General features: G+C 45.4%; 1 protein-coding gene across 4 annotated transcripts in view; it reads left to right on the top strand.

Moving 5' to 3' along the window:
- Nucleotides 1-1,021: 1,021 nt before the first annotated feature.
- The window catches only part of sh3pxd2aa (SH3 and PX domains 2Aa), a 48,167-nt gene continuing 29,471 nt past the window's right edge, over nucleotides 1,022-19,717 (top strand). For 3 of the 4 annotated variants that reach the window (XM_052083761.1, XM_052083759.1, XM_052083758.1), the window contains exons 1-5: nucleotides 1,023-1,536; nucleotides 8,327-8,407; nucleotides 12,857-12,932; nucleotides 14,147-14,223; nucleotides 18,649-18,740. In XM_052083761.1, the coding sequence (XP_051939721.1) occupies nucleotides 1,441-1,536; nucleotides 8,327-8,407; nucleotides 12,857-12,932; nucleotides 14,147-14,223; nucleotides 18,649-18,740 (422 nt within the window). In that variant the 5' untranslated portion in view covers nucleotides 1,023-1,440. Of the gene's footprint in view, nucleotides 1,537-8,326; nucleotides 8,408-12,856; nucleotides 12,933-14,146; nucleotides 14,224-18,648; nucleotides 18,741-19,717 lie in introns of all 4 variants that reach the window. The other variant, XM_052083760.1, reaches the window with a different exon arrangement.

The raw sequence follows: 19,717 nt of genomic DNA, 5'->3' as shown, positions 1-19,717 counted from the left end.
AGCCCACTGAGTTTGAGGTGACAGAATACAAATTCATGATGCACAGGCTAACGAGAGGGCCTGAATGATTCATTCATTCATTCATCTTCCGAGCCGCTTGAACCTCACTAAGGTCGCGGGGGGTGCTGGAGCCTAGTAGGCGGGGGACACCCTGAATCGGTTGCCAGCCAATCGCAGGGCACACAGAGACGAACAACCATTCGCACTCACACTCACACCTAGGGACAATTTAGAGCGTCCAATCAGCCTGCCACGCATGTTTTTGGAATGTGGGAGGAAACCGGAGCACCCGGAGAAAACCCACACAGGGAGGCCGGAGCTGGAATCGAACCCGGTACCTCTGCACTGTGAAGCCGACGTGCTAACCACTGGACTACCGGGCCGCCCGGCCTGAATGATGATACAGTATATTAATCGGACTTCATCAACAATTACTATTGGCACTCTTGTTCCTGCATTGCCGTCTAATCTTCTGAGTTTTATTATCGTCAAATGAACGCTCTATAAACGTGTGCATGCGTATCAAATAGTGTACAGGGGGTGGGGGGGGGGGGGGGGCAGCATTAAGTCATTGAGTGGGCGCGTTCAAGTTGAAAATGCTTGCATCGGATTGGTCGCGGGTGGGAACATCTGTAGCCACACTCGCGGCTTGCTCATGTCTCCGGCCAGAAAGCAGCTCATGACTCAGTGCCTGCAGTGGTTCAGCTGAACCGATCCGACGCGGCCTTGTTAACAACTCAATGAATCAGCAACGTGTTTGTTTTGAGGACCCTCCCTCGTCTTATTTCGACGTAACAATCTCCCATTAAGCCTGGGAAGAAAAGTTGTCTTAGAGACCCCAAGTCGGTTTCTCGGTATTGTTTACGATACGTTGCCAAATGGCTCCTCTTCCCGAGGATTTTATTCCCAAGTAGCCTCGTGGACGTATGAGAAGCACGTCCCACTCTTTCCCCGAAATCCACGCGCGGCAACTGGAATACGGGAGGCGTTTTGGCGCCGTTGGACTCACCAGCTAGCTTTTCTGGACTCACTAGCTAGCTTTTCATCCAAGCAGACTGTGACGTCCAGGTATGCAGAGGATTTCGTGGCCGCCGAAATAGACACAAAGGGGGACTCTCTTCAATTTCACCCGAATTTCAAGTGATTGTCGCCTTCTTTCTCCCCTCGTGCTTTGTGGGCAGCGGAGGAGTAAACGTCCCCCCCCTCTTGACGGCGTATGTCAACGAGGCTTGGCGCAGAGCTTTGTTTTAAACGGACGGAGTCGATAAGTTTCTAATCGGATTGATGGTGTGTTGGACGAAGGCAGAGAGGACTACCAAATTGGCCGGGCGAGGAGCTGATGGTTTATTCGGAACTGTCTGGGAATCGGGCGATGAATGCTGGGGGGGGATTTATTCGGCGTGATTTGAGCTGCAAGCAGCTGTCTGCCTAGGCGCGTTTATGTATAGCTTTTGCAGGGTCAAGATGCAGGTTCGGACCGTGCTGGACGTCAAAGTGGTGGACGTGGAGAAAAGGCGCAGTCCATCGAAACACTACGTGAGTTGCCTTGCTCATCTTTGATTTAATGCTCAACCTTCTGCAGCAAGCATCCTTACAACTAAAGCTGTTTTTTTTTAAATCCACGAATGGAGCCTGGCTACTGTGACAAAACAAAAAAAAAATTAGGTGGAATCACCTTCTCGTCAAAGATAATTTATGCTCATCGCTCACAACCATGCCCCATCAAATGACAGTACTCGTTGCGATCTGCTCATAGGCATTACTATGATCGCAAATTGTTTTAGATGGCTTTAGGAGAGATTTAAACAATTCTGGAAGTCAGTGATGCAATCTGTCTGGTAGGTTTTCGTGTCCTGGACGATCAGGGAAAACAATTGTCTATGTCTGAACGATTCATCACAATGCATTTTCAATTACTCTTAAAAAAACAAAACAAATATATAATACAGGACACAGTGTGACTGCTGATCTTTTCTAGGTTTATTTTGAAATGACAGAGAGATAAGATAAGATATCCTTTATTCGTCCCACACTGGTGAAATTTACAGCCTCCAGCAGCAAGAATGTATGTAGAAAGAAGAAAGAGAAAAAAAAACAGCAAACATCTTTCAATTAAATGCAATATGAACACAAAATGGTTCACACACAAATAGACTTGTGTCAAATGAGAAATGTATCCAGTAAGCGCTGCTATATAAAATTATCACATGCAAACAGAAGCACAGTAGCCTACATATTTTTGCACGCATAGATCTCGATCTAAATAAGAGGCAAAAAATGATGTTTGACAGCAATTAAGTACAAATAATAAAAAAGCTGCGTTCAAACGAAGTCCATCTCTCCTTTTTGCCCATTCTTGACGTAGAGCCATTCATTCCAAATCTACAAAACCCCTCAATTTACACAAATACAGTTTAATAAATAAAATGACACGGTCTAGTGGAATGTCATTTCTTGTGCAGATCTCAAAAGTCAAAATCAAAACTCAGTCCTTTATGGTGAAAACAAATCACACGACTAATATTATGTGTTCAATATCCATTCAGGCGGCCCGGTAGTCCAGTGGTTAGCACGTCGGCTTCACAGTGCAGAGGTACCGGGTTCGATTCCAGCTCCGGCCTCCCTGTGTGGAGTTTGCATGTTCTCCCCGTGGGTTTTCTCCGGGTGCTCCGGTTTCCTCCCACATTCCAAAAACATGCATGGCAGCCTGATTGAACGCTCTAAATTGTCCCTAGGTGTGAGTGTGAGTGCAACTGGTTGTTCGTCTCTGTGTGCCCTGCGATTGGCTGGCAACCGATTCAGGGTGTCCCCCGCCTGCTGCCCGAAGACAGCTGGGATAGGCTCCAGCACCCCCCGCGTCCCTAGTGAGGATCAAGCGGCTCGGAAGATGAATGAATGTATTTCAAGAGCGGGCGGCCCGGTAGTCCAGTGGTTAGCACGTCGGGTTCACAGTGCAGAGGTACCGGGTTCGATTCCAGCTCCGGCCTCCCTGTGTTGAGTTTGCATGTTCTCCCTGGGCCTGCGTGGGTTTTCTCCGGGTGCTCCGGTTTCCTCCCACATTCCAAAAAACATGCGTGGCAGGCTGTTTAAACACTCTAAATTGTCCCTAGGTGTGAGTGTGAGCGTGGATGGTTGTTCGTCTCTCTGTGCCCTGTGATTGGCTGGCAACCAATTCGGGGTGTCCCCCGCCTGCTGCCCGAATAGCTGGGAATAGGCTCCAGCAACCCCCGCGACCCTAGTGAGGATCAAGCGGCTCGGAAGATGAATGAATGAATGAATAAATCAATAGTGGCGTTTCTCGATGAGAGAAGTCACGCCTGTACCCAACAACTACGTAGCTACGTGGACTTGTCATTTTAACACACACAAGCTTATAAATAACACTCTCATTGTATTGTTTACTACAAGATGAATGAAATAGAGGAAATCTATGGTAATGCTTGCATGGGTCATTGGCAAAGAGGGGGTCGGGGGTAGGGTCTTTGTATGTATTGGTAATATATATGTGTACACTGTAAAATACGTCTATGTATATCTGCACAAGGATAAATGAAAATCGAAAGTGACATGTTTGTTTTTTTTCATTTTGTTGAGTGGAATTTGGATTCCCCATCCATTTGTGATGTGACATACACATTATGTTGGTAATACTGCCACTTTTTTTGCGTACACAAGAGGTTGTTAAATCATAGTCAAAGCATGTGTAACGTAGCTTGGGAGAGCTGAGCCTCGCCGATTTACGCATAACACTCGGAGCACACGCCGATCCGTGGCCTAGTTTCCCAGGCTACCATTTCTCCTGAGACGAGGCTGTTCAATATGCAAAAATAGAAAGAAGGAAGAGGGGTTGTGGGGAGGGGGGGGGGGGGGACCTGGCACAATCTGTGGTGTCCATTCAATCTCATTTGCAATATTTGAGAAACCAGCTGGAAATGCTTATCCTGTGAGAGGAGGGGGGCTTTGTTCAGAGGGGAGCATTTGTTGGACCCGAGAATCTCTGAAGTCGCAAAACGGACTTGTGCAGTTTCTCTTTCTGTGAATGTTTGATATGTGAGCCTTTTTTTTTTTTTTAACCCTTTGGGGTGCAAGCCAGGTGATGAAATAAGAAGGTTTGGTCATCAAAAAATGTTTAATCTCACTTTCTGGTTCCTTTACAACTCCCGGTCCCATGATAATTTTCAAGAGTGCCATACGAAAAGGCCCCGCTTGGAAGAGAGTTGTTAGTTTGCACCTTAAACATCTCTTGAGATGGCTGTTCCCAACTAAAATATTTATTGGCCTGTCAAAAAGTGAGCCGTATCTAAGTTGAAAAGGTTCCCTGTTTTCAGACGCTTACCTTGATAGACGTATGCAAGAAGTGTGGTTTTAATGAGACCTTTTCCCTGGTTGGTTGTTTTTGGGAGATGACTGTGTGGAAGTGCTCAAGAGCTTGATTTGTTCAGGTGAAACGGGGGAGAGGAGAGAATTACAGGCTTTGCTGACCCCCCCTTTTTTTTAGTAAGTTAGCATGTTCTCCCTGTGCTTGCATGACTTTTCTCTTAGCATTCAGCCTTCCTCTCAACATTTTAGATTCCTTAGTGGGAATGCCGAGTGTGAATAATTTGTACATATTACCTGGAGGTGTCCACTGATTGAGGCAACCATTCAAAAAGAAACCCAGTAATGTAATGTTGGAGAGGAATACTGGCTTATGTTCTCATTTACAGTTAAGTGATTCTCGAAGCAGGTGTCCAATGTTGTTATTATTATGTTATTGTTGTTATTATTTGTTAAATCCAGCCTCCATCCATCCATCATCTACCTCAAAACACATCTGTTTAGACAAGCCTATTCACTCGGACCATAAAGCCATTATTTTAGTTAGTTAGTTAGTTAGTTAGTTAGTTAGTTTTTTATTTATTTATTTATTTTTCTTATCTTATTTGATGTTGTTTTTAACATTGTACTCGTGATTTTAACTGCTTGTTGTAAGGTGTCCTTGAGTTTCTAGAAAGGCGCCCACAAATAAAATGTATTATTCATTCATCTTCCGTACCGCTTGATCCTCACTAGGGTCGCGGGGGGGTGCTGGAGCCCATCCCAGCCGTCTCCGGGCAGTGGGCGGGGGACACCCTGAACCAGTTGCCAGCCAATCGCAGGGCACACATAGACGAACAACCATCCACGCTCACACTCACACCTAGGGACAATTTAGAGTGTTCAATCAGCCTGCCACGCATATTTTTGGAATGTGGGAGGAAACCGGAGCACCCGGAGAAAACCCACGCAGGCCCGGGGAGAACATGCAAACTCCACACAGGGAGGCCGGAGCTGGAATCGAACCCGGTACCTCTGCACAGACAGACAGTCAGGTTTATGTGGAATATTTGGTTTATAAGGATAGTTGTGAAAACTGATAAACAGACAAAAAGAAAAAAGCTCATGAATTGAACTGCTGTATATTTAATTTTATTCTGTTCAAATTTTGTGGTCTGGGGGGTGTGGTGCTCAGAAAATTTTGTCAAAACCTTTTCATTTTTGTTTTTTTTAATTGTTCAGCCTAACCCACGTCAACAAGTGAATATTTACTTATTTACTTATCTTGATGTAGTTCCATGTGAAAATATTTCATTTAAATACCAAATAAAAATTTCCAAACAGAACTCTTGGAATAAAACCATTCATGCTTTCATAGCCAGAGAATATTATGGGTTTCTTTTTTTTTTTAATGCTATTTTAAATATAGCAGTTTAGGCGGGGTTCACTGCATTTAGTGGCTTGCCCACATTCTCTGCTCCACCAAGTCCTGTGTCTTGTTCTTCTTTTTCTTTACTTGAAAACGGAATCACTGCTACCTGTTGTGTTTTTTCCCTTCAAAACTGTAAGTTATATCTGTTGTCTGTGTTCGCTTTCTATTTATATATATATGGTCATTGTATCAAAGACAGGTTGACGTCTTGTATGGAAGAAGAACAGTAATATTCATTGCCTATGGAACAAAAGCAAAATTAACATTTTCCTTTGAGTAGAATTCCAACTGTTTCTTGTAAATATGGAACGCTGAAGACAAAATGTCTTTGTCTCTCTTTTCCCTTTTTTTCGTGTGAGCAGTCAGTTTCCATTTTACACTCGTTTGTGCTTTTGTCATACAAGAAATACTTTTTTGACTCCTTTCATGAGAAATTCGTCACATAAGAGGCTTTTTTGCCAAACTAAGAACCCTCTGCACATGTTAAAGATAAAACTACTGTTAAGTTTTTAGCCCCTAGTTTAATCAGTGGCACTGATACAGTTAACCAATAAAACACAGTCAATTCTCTGATTTGCTTTATAAGCTTTTTTGAATTGAGAGTGATTTGAGAATGTGTGTTTTATTTGTGCCCTGTGATTGGCGAACAGATCTGGATGTATCTTGCCTCTTGTTCAAAGTCAGCTTGGATAGGACGCATCACAACTGCGACCTTAGTGAGGATAATAGAAGAGAATAGAAGCTGACCATATGAATTTTATAGTGCCACGTCATGCTTTTTTTAAACATCTATGTGCAATTTTGCTGCCTGTGCTATCTAGTACATATCTAAGAAGATGAGTAACTATTGCAACTTCTCATAGCAGCTCTTGAACAACGTAAGGGTTCATTTGAGCAAGGCACCAAACCATGAAACAGTTAATTTGACCTCTGAAAGCCAACTAACAAGTCACACTACGCGGGAGAAGACAAAAATAGACTCCAGCACACATGAACAGCACATAGTTTGTCAAAGACTGAGCAATAAAAGGGAACTTTAATAACGTCAGACAATTTACACTGGTGGGATATTTCGGAGCAGGCAGGGAGTTGCTGGAGGAGCACTGCGGGAATATGGCCAGGCTGAATAGGAAATTAAACGGCTACATCGCTAAAGTGAAACAAAAAAAAACGAATAATAACGTTGTGATAATACACACGATGGGGTAAAACATCATACGGGTATTAAGGATGGCAAAATGAGTCGACGAGTCACGCCGACTGGAGTCGTTTTAGTGATCAGAATCAGAATCAGAATCATCTTTATTGGCCAAGTATGTAGAACACACAAGGAATTTGTCTCCGGTATAACACGCTGCACTAGTATCATCGTAAACAACAAAATCATTGAACCATTTTAGAGTATACCAGTAGTTTTGTAGTACCATTTTGTGGTGCAAGAAGAGTGACTATGTCAGTGACTGTTTAAGGAGTTAATGGCTAGAGGGAAGAAGCTGTTTAAGTGTCTACTGGATTTGGTGCGCATGGATCTGTAGCGTCTGCCTGAGGGGAGTGGCTGGAAAAGGTGGTGGGCAGGGTGCGGGGGATCCAGGAGGATTTTCCGTGCCCTTGTCTTGATTGTTGCAGTGTGCAAGTCCTCAAGAGTGGGTAGGGCAGTGCCAACGATTTTCTCCGCCGTCCTAACTGTCCGTTGAAGTCGGATTTTGTCCTTTTTTGTGGCGGCCCCAAACCAAACCGTGATGGAAGAACACAGGATTGATTCGATGGCTGCCGTGTAGAACTGTCGTAGCACCTCCTGTGGCAGGCCATGCTTCCTCAGCAGCCTCAGGAAGTACATCCGCTGCCGGGCCCTTTTCAGGATGGAGATGGTGTTGAATTCCCACTTCATGTCCTGGGAGACTGTGATTCCCAGGAACTTGAAGGTCTCGACGGTTGACACAGGGCAGTTGGATAGTGTGAGGGGCAACTGAGGAGAAGAATGTTTCCTGAAGTCCATGATCATCTCTACAGTCTTGAGCGTGTTCAGCCCGAGGTTGTGTCGGCCGCACCAGAGCTCCAGCTACGATGTGTTCGTATAATATATTTGCCACTTTTTTCTCTTGACATTGCCTTCGTCTCCGCGCTTCTCCTGCTCGTCGTATGCCTCGTCCATGACTCGCATGCTCAGTCGCGGTCATCCGTGATGTTAACGGAAGCATTGCGGGGTCCTGTACTGTAATGGCTAACCAGATTTAAAGTCTGAAAGTTCGGATGTATTTCACCAAAAAAACTGGATAGGATCCAAACCTCCCTTTCATGGCAGCACGGCGGTGATGCTCCATCATCTGAAAAGCAAGCACGTTGTGCCTGATACCTGATTTCATTTCTGACATAAGACAAGAAAAGTTAAGAAACCTTTATTTGTCTCACAACGGAGAAATTCCCAATTTATTTTTTCATTCATTCATCTTCCTAACCGCTTGATCTGCTGTTGGTCATTCGTCAACGAGCAGAAGAAACACTTTTGGCAGCCCTAACTGAAACAAAAGTGTAGTACCAGAATCCTCAGATGTTGCGTCTCTTTTTTTTAATGGTGCCCTTCTCTTCTTTTCTTGACAGGTGTATCTCATCAATGTCACCTACTCAGACAATACCTCCCACATCATTTACAGAAGATACAGCAAGTTCTTTGACCTTCAGGTAATCTCTCTTCCAAAGTACATAATATACCAAATTGAAGTCATTTCGGGGCGGCCCGGTAGTCCAGTGGTTAGCACTAGGGTCGCGGGGGGTGCTGGAGCCGATCCCAGCTGTCTCCGGGCAGTAGGCAGGGGGACACCCTGAATCGGTTGCCAGCCAATCACAGGGCACACAGAGACGAACAACCATCCACGCTCACACTCACACCTCGGGACAATTTAGAGTGTTCAATCAGCCTGCCACGCATGTTTTTGGAATGTGGGAGGAAACCGGAGCACCCGGAGAAAACCCACGCAGGCCGGGGGAGAACATGCAAACTCCACACAGGGAGGCCGGAGCTGGAATCGAACCCGGTACCTCTGCACTGTGAAGCTGACGTGCTAACCACTGGACTACCGGGCCGCCGTTTCTATATTTATGTCCCTGTAAATTAAAGCTTTCCTTAAATAACGGCTCGGATTAAAGGCCTTGATCTTGAAGTGGAACAACACCCGTTATCATTAACTGTGTAACGTTTCTGCCAGAGAAATAACTTCCTCATGCCACGCCCCGCCCAGCGACCACGGGTGTGCGGCTGCCCTCTTTTTGAATGACTGAAGGTCACATGGGGGAGGGGGGGGGGGCGTGTCCCGCCGGTCATGAGTTGTTCCGGAGTTTGAACACTCGTGTTTTTATTTCCATTCGAGTTTGCCCTGCTACTGCTAAGTCTGGGGTAAACCCTTGCGGTCACATGACCATCAGGAGGGAAGTCAAGGAATCAATGTGTGCTGCCCAAGGACTGCGCGGCATCCCTGAGTTGATGCCAACAGACGTTCACAGCTCCTTATAAGGCCGCTCTATTCTTAGCGCATGGGATGAACAAGGAGCTGCTGTTTGTGTTCCTCTGAAAAGACTCCAGTAATTTGTGCTCAGGTCTATACGGTTGAATTTCACTCCCGAATCATGCCGTTTACTTCATCTATGCTACATTTGTAGTTCACTCTTAATTACATAATTTAAAGCGCTACGATAGTTTCATCGGATGAATGTGTTGCAAGGGTGAATGGTGTTTGTTTTAATAATTGTGAGAGGAATGTTTTGATGACCAATGGATACTTTTTAGATGATGATTGCCAAAGTGTTGTGAAACCAAATATGCGGTCTGCTAGTTTAATGTAGCCTCCTCCCACAGGGCATTAAATGTCAGCCCCCTTCAAAATAAAAGCTCATTGTCATACATAGCATTCGTGTCGAGACCAATTAAAACTGCTCTTTTGTTTTTGATTAAAAAAACAGTTTTTTGATTAAAAAACAAATCTTTTGTTTTTTCTTTTGGTTTTTTTTTGTTTTTTTTGCCTCCTTTGTTTTTTTCATTAAAAAAACAAAAGAGGATAAACAGGATTAAACAAACAGCGGCACATGCCATTGCGCCAGATAAAATCTTGTCTCATTGAAAGGAGATAATTCTTATTCCTCTTGTTTGTTGTTGTCTTTCTTTTCCTTTTTTTTTTTTTTTAACGGCCTGACTCGCAACATTTATATCAGTGGTCCAGAGCTCTGCAGGATCGTCCAATCACATGGCTTCGCAACTCTTCCTCACATCCTCACTAGGCTGGTTACCAAGGAGACAGTGAAGTTAGGTTCTTAGAAGTAGAGCAACCATTTGGCAGGAGTGTCTTTTTTTTTTTTTTTTCAAATTTTGGATTGCTGATGGGATAATACAAAATTAATCGCCATTTGTAGTAATGCTTTTGGTAATAGAATATTCACGGTGTGTTTGCTGTTCAGGGAAAAACTTTGTGGTTGAGCACATCGAAGGGCTGTCCTACTAGTTTGTCCCCTGATCAAATAGGCCCACCTGTTCTTTTCTGTGATTCATATGATGCCTGGCTGGATGCAGACATCTGTCGACTGTGACGAGATACTGCATAGAGGACAAGCTTGAACATGCTGGCTGAGACTGTTTTGAATAATTCGCTGACGATTTTAAGTAAGAGAGGAAAGGAGGAGGTGGTGTGTCTAATGTGACTTTGTCAAAATAAGAGGTGGATTAAAAATATTCATTTGATAGGAGCTGATGTGGGCCAAAAGCTGACCTGTCAAGCCTTATGAAGAGTGAGGGGGGTAATCAATACATGACGGAGAAAATCAAAACACCTGCCTACCAGCATTCCCATCAAAACGATACAATACATGCCGGAGATGATTCAAATTAGCAGCTCGTTTAGTCATTTATTTGTTGAGGCCTATTCATTAGTGTCAAGGATCTATTGTCTCGTGGTACCTTTGGTAGTGATTCCCCACAGGGAGTGCTGTGATACAAGCCAGGGCTGAGATGATAGTATTTCATATTGGATTTTTTTTTTATATATAGATTATTATTTTTTTTTAACGATTGAAAATAAGGACCTGGAGAAAAAAAGTCTGAAAGTACATTAATTTTATTTTAACTTATAATATTCATCTTCCGAGCCGCTTGATCCTCACTAGGGTCGCGGGGGGTGCTGGAGCCAATCCCAGCCGTCTTCGGGCAGTAGGCGGGGGACACCCTGAATCGGTTGCCAGCCAATCACAGGGCACACAGAAACGAACAAACCATTCGCACTCACACTCACACCTAGGGACAATTTAGAGTGTTCAATCAGCCTGCCACGCATGTTTTTGGAATGTGGGAGGAAACCGGAGCACCCGGAGAAAACCCACGCAGGCCCGGGGAGAACATGCAAACTCCACACAAGGAGGCCGGAGCTGGAATTGAACCCGGTACCTCTGCACTGTGAAGCCGACGTGCTAACCACTGGACTACCGGGCCGCCCTAACTTATAATACTTAATAATAAATAAGAAGTCAACACAACAATGAACATGTCAAATAAACTCTTCAATTTAACGATTTACCAAACACCTTTTTAAACACAATGCACTGAGTAGGGGTGGTCTGGTGGAGACTGGTTAGCATGTTTGCCTCGCAGTGCAGATTCCAGCGGCGGCCTTGTGTAGTTTTCATGTTCTCCCCGTGCCTGCATGAGTTTTCTCCGGGTACTCCCACGTTTCAAAAACATGCATGGCAGGTTAATGAATCACTCGAAATTGTCCCTCGGTGTGAGCGTGAATGTTTTTATTTTGTTCCTGTGTGTATAATGCCCATTGGCTGGCAACCCGTTCAGAGTGTCTCCCGCCGACTGCCTGAAGACAGCTGGGAAAGGCTCCAACACCCCCCGCGGACCCTTGTGAGGACAAGCGGCTCGTATAATGTATGGGGGGGGGACGTCTAGCCTAGTTCAAACTATCAAATGCTATAAAAATTTCACACAAACATGTACAAGGCACATCCATTTATTTAGTTTTTTAAAAATTATTATACACATTATTTACCCTCTGTGTTGCTGTTTTTTTGGGGGGGGGGGTGCGGGGGGTTGCCCAGCGGTCTAGTGGTAAGCACATTGACCTCACAGTGCAGAGGCACCGGATTCAATTCCAGCTCCGGCCTCCTTGTGTGGAGTTTGCATGTTCACCCCGTGCCTGCGTGGGTTTTCTCCGGGTACTCCACTTTCCAAAATGTTTCCAAAAACATGCATGGCAGGCTTTATTGATCACTCTAAATTGACCCTAGGTGTGAGTGTGAGCGTGGATGGTTGTTTGTCTGTGTATACCCTGCAAATGGCTGGCAACCGGTTCAAGGTGTCCCACGCCTACTGCCCGGAGACGGCTGGGATATGCTCTAGCACCCCCCCTGCACCCCTTGTGACGATAAGCGGATCGGAAAATGGATGGATGGATGGATGGATGCTAATCATGTCTCCTTTAAATGATTTATCGAAGCGGTGAAACGGTGTAAACACAATAAGGCGTGATTCACTCATTTGCACCCACTGACCTCTGCAGCATTTTTTTTTTTGTCACTCATCACTCGCCATCCTCCAACTTCAGCGTCAGCACTTCTCCCAAATTGTTCGTGTCGCTGAGCCTTTTGATTAAATGACAGCTTGTTTAACTCCCACAAACTTCTGTTACTTTTCCTTTTTGCCAATGCTGCTCTAATTACGTGGAAGAACGAAGACATGTGCAGTTCAAATGAATCTGTGTATGTTCCACGGTTGATTAAAATCTACATTTTTTTGTCAAGGTCATCTCCCCCCCCAAAAAAAACATGATTTTTTTTTTCTTTTTTGTAAAAGCTACATTTTAAAAATACACTACCTTATAATGAAGAACCATTACTGGGAATCATGAGGAATCGTGACATTGCTCTCTTGAGTTTGTAAGCTTGCTTTCGTAGACGTATTTGGAATAGGATATTCCTCTAATTTCGGTTATTTTATGATCAATGGTCATAATCCTTCATGCAATAACACATGTCGGTGAAGTTTGCACTGGTTTATGCTAAACTTAATTCATCTTTTCCAGAACTTGATCTTCTGCCATGGACCCTTGCAAAAATATCTCTTTTGCTTTTTTTTTTTCTTCACAGATGCAAATACTTGACAAGTTTCCAATTGAGGGTGGACAAAAAGATCCAAAGAAGAGGATTATTCCATTTCTGCCAGGTAATAGGCCTGCTCTCTGAACAGCCTCCCATATTAATAATGCATGCGCAATGCGTCAATATGGACGGCCCGGTAGGCCAGTGGTTAGCGCGTCGGCTTCACAGTGCAGAGGTACCGGGTTCGATTCCGGCTCCGGCCTTCCCTGTGTGGAGTTTGCATGTTCTCCCCGGGCCTGCGTGGGTTTTCTCCGGGTGCTCCGGTTTCCTCCCACATTCCAAAAACATGCGTGGCAGGCTGATTGAACACTCCAAATTGTCCCTAGATGTGAGTGTGAGCGTGGATGGTTGTTCGTCTCTGTGTGCCCTGTGATTGGCTGGCAACCGATTCAGGGTGTCCCCCGCCTACTGCCCGAAGACGGCTGGGATTGGCTCCAGCACCCCCCGCGACCCTAGTGAGGATCAAGCGGTTCGGAAAATGGATGGATGGATGGAATGCGTCAATATGAGCCCCGTACCGATGCTTGTTTGATCTGCACATGTGTACGTTCGAATCACCGCTAACAGGATGCTGACCACGCATGACTTTTCTCATCTTGAGTGATTTTGTCGCTCTGCCATATTCATCTGTTTGAGGCTCACTTACCAAACGTCTGGTTATGTATGCATGGGTCATTGAATCGCATGGATTTGTGTGTCTGTGTACACTTCCTTGCATTGATCCAAGGCACGCCGCACATGCTTGTCTCCTCTCTCGTAAGTCGTCTCCCGACATTCAAGCTCATGCCAACCCACATGGAGGAGTGATCAATATTGCGCTTGTGGTGGTTTAGTTGTCGAGGGCATTTCGCCACCTCTGCTTATTACACTGACGTAAGCAAATACAGTGGTAGAAATGTCACCATAATCTGTTCCATGATAAATTATTGTTAGATAAATTATATGGTGTTTGGAATAAAGTGTTCCAAAGCCCAAACTTCCGCGATCATAAAACCTTGATGAACCGTACAGGCAATTGTTTAACTTCATTTTGCATTCACGCGGGAGTAAATATTGTTGTGAGCATATGGGCTCAGAACCAAACCTTGCTGACATCTCCGGGAGGGCCTGAGTTTTACATGCACTTCAAAACATCCTCTCAGCCAAACCTGATTTAATTTGCTCAATTTTTTTGGGGGGGGCAAGTGGTTTATTCATCTTAACATTTCTCTTTCCTTGGTTAAAATGCCAACTGTCTACTGATCTGCCGTGATTTTCCTCCCTTTTGCTTTCATGCAGGCAAAATTCTCTTCCGAAGGAGTCATGTGCGAGACGTGGCTATGAAGCGACTGCGTTTCATTGACGACTACTGCAGGGTAAAGGAACCTTTTTTGTAAACATCCTTCGGTTTCCCCCCCTTTGGCTCTGGGGAGTATCAACAGTCTATGCGAGGTCAAAGGTCATGGCGGTCTTGTCCTTTCACATGCTTCAGACATAGGACATGTGGTTTGGACAAAGTTCTAGTCATGGGACTCTAGCAGCAATTATTACGGAGTTTTCAAGGTGCTCGGACTTTTTACACAGCTTTAACATTTGACGCTATTCTGAGAACGTATAATCAAGATTCATCTGCAGTATGTTCACACCTGTACACAAGTACGTGCTTAAAACATTTAGGCTGGCTTGACAATGGGGGTCCAACTGTCTACTTGGTGAACAAATCCTATTTTTGTCTGTCGTGGTGAAGAAGGAGCTGAGCCAAAGGGCAAAGCTCTCAATTTACCGGTCGATCTACATTCCAACCCTCATCTATGGTCACGAGCTATGGGTCGTGACCGAAAGAACGAGATCCCGGATACAAGCGGCCGAAATGAGTTTTCTCCGCAGGGTGTCCGGGCTCTCCCTTAGAGATAAGGTGAGAAGCTCGGTCATCCGGGAGGGGCTCAGAGTCGAGCCGCTTCTCCTCCACATCGAGAGGAGCCAGATGAGGTGGCTTGGGCATCTGATTCGGATGCCTCCTGAGCGCCTCCCTGGTGAGGTGTTCCGGGCATGTCCCACCGGGAGGAGACCCCGAGGAAGACCCAGGACACGCTGGAGAGACTATGTCACCCAGCTGGCCTGGGAACGCCTCGGGATCCCCCGGGGAGAGCTGGAAGAAGTAGCTAGGGAGAGGGAAGTCTGGGCTTCCCTGCTAAAGCTGTTGCCCCCGCGACCCGGCCCCGGATAAGCGGTAGAAGAAGATCCTATTTTTTTTAACCATGTGCATTTCAAGCGACACATAACCAATATGGCTGTGTTTACACTGATAGACTGCACAAGTGTCAACAATAGGCAGTTGCAAAACAGAATTCATCAATAAAGCAGCAATAATGCAAATATTGTATAATGCACTGTTTAGTTTTCCAAGGCTGACTTTATACGTATGTAAGCGCATCGCCAGAAAAGGTCAACTCACGTTCGGCACGACCACAGCATATTTTATTTCCTTGTTGAGCAAAACTTTAGTGTGTCTCCGTGTTCAACAATGGAGCTCTTTCCGTGTTTGTTCACACGAGCAACACGTCTGCCTGCTGGCATCTGTAATTGCCTGAATGTGTGTTCACCCATGTGCGCTGAGAAATGAAAGCAATTTTGAAATTAAAGAGATGACAAAATTTAATAAATAACACACATAGTTCTTTTTTTGGGGCCGGGGCGGGGGGTGGCGGTAAATAAAGAGGTTTGGGGACTTTTTATCGAATCAAAAAGAAAAATTACACGAATGCTGTGACCTTGTGATTGGAAGGTTGAGGGCACGGAGGCAGACCTTACGCCTCCCAGTGCACGTTTTTTCCGCTCCCATGACATGAGAGGCTGAAAATAGTACATTAGCTTATCGGACTCACATACACAATGTTAGCACAGAACGACCCCTGAAATGAACTAGGTTCCTTTTGCTATTACGGCTTATTTGGCAACGTCATTGACAGGTCATGGAAATTATGACGTTACAGTCCATCACCGATTTTGCATAAATTACAATCGATGGACTGATTTTGATACAAGATCATATCGGTCTAAAATCTCAGAACAACTTGGTGAATGTGATGTGTAATGATTGCAAAATAAATAATACTGAAAAACAATCGGTTGCATTTGAAATAAAAATAAAAAAAAGTAATCTGCTCAACTTTGGTTTTATTAGGAGAGAGACCCCCTTATTCATACGCAAATAACCCGAAGCACTGTAATGTTTACAGTTGCTATCGCGAGCCATTTTTTTTTTGTGTATGTTTTTTTTTCTCACTCAGTATCGGCGTGTCACGCTGTTTACTTCTTATATCCTGTTGACGAGGCAAACCACAGAGAGGAAGAATAATTACCCAGTGTTCTCCAAGCATCTGCTCTCTGGAGATTGTGGGGATGCTGAGCTCATCCAGCCTTAACTTACATCGGGACATACTCGCTCTTCAATCAAAACCACAAGGCTCTTTCAATAACATAACATGCCATGAATGCAGTAGGAATGTTGCTCAGATATGAACAAAGAATTCTACATTCTTCATTCACATTAGCTTATCTTAGCTTCAATGTAAAACACCACATTCATGTCCGATATCTTTTGTGAGAAGCGCCAGACCATGAGTGTTACTGGGAAATGGGATCTTCTATTGTGGTTTGGCTTTACCAGTGAATATGTGCTGATATTCGTGGTAAACGAGTACGTTGAGTCAGTATTATGGACAAGGTTTCTTTTTTTTTGGTCTGTGAATGAAGGAGTTCATGGGAACTAAATCCAGGGGTAGGGCGGGGGCAGGTAGAGTGAGGTGATTTGAATTAAGATATCCTTTATTTGTCCTCCAATGGGGAAATTTACAGTCGGAGTTCAGAAAGGAAAACACTGGGTAGGGAGTTGCGGACGTTGTATCGGTCTGTCGTGGTGAAAAAGGAGCTGAGCCAAAGGGCGAAGCTCTCAATTTACCGGTCAATCTACGTTCCAACCCTCATCTATGGTCACGAGCTATGGGTCGTGACCGAAAGAACGAGATCCCGGTTACAAACGGACGAAATGAGTTTTCTCCGCAGGGTGTCCGGGCTCTCCCTTAGAGATAAGGTGAGAAGCTCGGTCATCTGGGAGGGGCTCCGAGTCGAGCCGCTTCTCCTCCACATTGAGAGGAGCCAGATGAGGTGGCTTGGGCATCTTATTCGGATGCCTCATGAGCGCCTCCCCGGTGAGGTGTTCCGGTCATGCCCCACTGGGAGGAGACCCCGAGGAAGACCCAGGACACGCTGGAGAGACTATGTCACCCAGCTTGCCTGGGAACGACTCTGGATCCCCCGGGGAGAGCTGGACGAAGTAGCTAGGGAGAGGGAAGTCTGGGCTTCCCTGCTAAAGCTGTTGCCCCCGCGACCCGGCCGCGGATAAGCGGTAGATGATGGATGGATGGATGGATGGATGGATGGATGGATGGATGGATGGATGGATGGATGGATGGATGGGTAGGGAGAGGGGAAAAAAAACCCCACGCTCGAACTATCCTCTTCTGAGGATAATTTAAGTCCAGGATAAAAAAAAAGACCCTAGCACATAGATAAGCATATGACAGTTACAACAAGTCACAAGACATAACATGTATAAGGGGGAGGATGAATGGGAAGGCTACCCGGGACGCGGCCGAAAATGACCAGCTGCACGGTCACCGTTGCGCTCCGCATTATCGAATCACGTCGCGGGGGGGAAAAGAATGAAGCGATGAAGACAGTGATGATAAGGATGTGCATGCGCGTGTGATTGTCTGGTACAGTCCCGGCTTATCAGTCCATGGCCGAGAAGGAGGGGGGTGGTGGTGGGGGCCCTAGACTCCATGCGTATTTCCATCCAGGGAAAATTTTGGAGGGACGGCCGCCAACAATTTCAGGTGGCCTTGAGTCCGTGGCTGTATCCCTTCACTGGCGCCGATCAGCCAAATCCTTCAATTCCTTTTCGAAGCGAGAATTCCAACTTCTCCATGTTGTTGTCGATCGTACGGAGACGCTCCAGAACCGCAATTGCGGTTGAGCTCAGTCACCGCTTGAGTCTGAGTGTTGGACCATCGAGAATGACCGGCAGCTTCTTCACTTCCAATAATTCTGCTCCCGTCGGTTGGATTTTGCGATAGAACAGGAAACTGCTAACACCAAAGAGCAGCATACCTGTTTTCAAAAGGCCAATAATGTAGGTGTCTTCCACATCCTCCACGGACAGTATTGCCAGGCATACCGGTCTCCACTTTCTCCATGGATCCAGGGCGTATCCGGCAGCAAGTGTCCCCCCGGAGGGCAAGCAGGCTCCCCACTGCCCGCTCTTTCCGTCGAAAAAATTTTGTCGATAGCATCGAGAGACCAGCCAACCAATTCCATGGTTTGTTTTTCTGGGCAATAGTTTGAACACCCCGAAGAAAATCAAAACGAAGAATCGTTTGGAACCGGGATCGGAACCAGAATCGTTCAAATTCAAACGATGCTCAACCCTAAGCTATTTTTTTAAAATTCTCGGTCATTTGTACATCCGGCTGATGGGAGACTGATCACAGCGGCTGTTTTCACCGCGCTCAAGTTGGTGTCTCATCTTATATTGACGGCGGTCAAGCCAGCCTTCAGCCAAAAACACAAAAGTTAAGTCAGCCCACCACAAAAGGACCTCACGATTAGCCTGTGGGCCCGTTCTCAAAATAGCTCACCGATGATGGGACATTTTCCAGCAATGTTGTAAAGGTGATACTTGAATTGTAATGACTCTGTTGACTAAACTACGTTGTTTACTGTCATCCTTCTCTGTTTAGGCCCTCGTGCGACTCCCCCCTCAAATTTCACAGAGTGATGAAGTGCTACGCTTCTTTGAGACAAAAGCTGAGGACCTCAACCCCCCCGTGGAGTGAGTGTTGCTTCCTGTGCATATTATACACAAACATGGCACACATTTGATTATGTCAGTCGGCGTAGCTGCACCGAACGTTATCCCAACTGGACACGCTTCATCTGTGACGTTGAGGCTTGGCGTCAGGACAGTCACTTTCTTGGTCGTTGACATAAAAGAAATGCGTGCCCTCGTCGCTGGAATCACTGGCAGTTGAAGTGCGGAGAGTTTAGTGGTAAAATTCATTTTAACCATAGCAAAGATTTTTTTTTTCACCTAAATGCAAAATTTTGATGAGAGCATTTTTGTTTCTCATGACGCGAGCGGCTCCGGGAGTGGGGGCGGTGGGGGGGATGAAATAATTGTCAAGATAACAATATGATGCCACACTAATAATAAATCAGCATGTATTGTATTGTATTGCATTGTAATACAAGAGCATATTCCCCCCCCCCGTGATATATTTTGTTTGGATATAGCTCTTTGACTGTTTTTCATCAGATTGTGCAGCTTTACCTTTCGTTTTTTTGGACGAAAGTCTCAACATTAAAAATCTTAAATATGACTTTATTTGAGGGATTATGTTAAACATGTTCTGCCCGGGCCTGCGTGGGTTTTCTCCAGGTGCTCCGGTTTCCTCCCACATTCCAAAAACATGCATGGCAGGCTTATTGGACGCTCTAAATTGTCCCTAGGTGTGATTGTGAGCGTGGATGGTTGTTCGTCTCTGTGTGCCCTGCGATTGGCTGGCAACTGATCCAGGGTGTCCCCCGCCTACTGCCCGAAGACGGCTGGGATAGGCTCCAGCACCCCCCGCGACCCTAGTGAGGATTAAGCGGTTCAGAAAATGGATGGATGGATGTTTCATTAAAGTGACCTTCTACACTCATTCAAGTCTTTTTGAATGCATACATACTGTACATATCCACAACTAGTTAGTCACAGTAAATACACGCGCAGCATACCTACAGTACAATGTCAGCTGATGGATTCGG

Source organism: Hippocampus zosterae, chromosome 13, assembly GCF_025434085.1.
Source record: "Hippocampus zosterae strain Florida chromosome 13, ASM2543408v3, whole genome shotgun sequence".
Classification (NCBI taxonomy): Eukaryota; Metazoa; Chordata; class Actinopteri; order Syngnathiformes; family Syngnathidae; genus Hippocampus; species Hippocampus zosterae.
The sequence above is the reverse complement of the archived record's forward strand: the minus strand, read 5'-3'. Positions and strand labels throughout refer to the sequence as shown.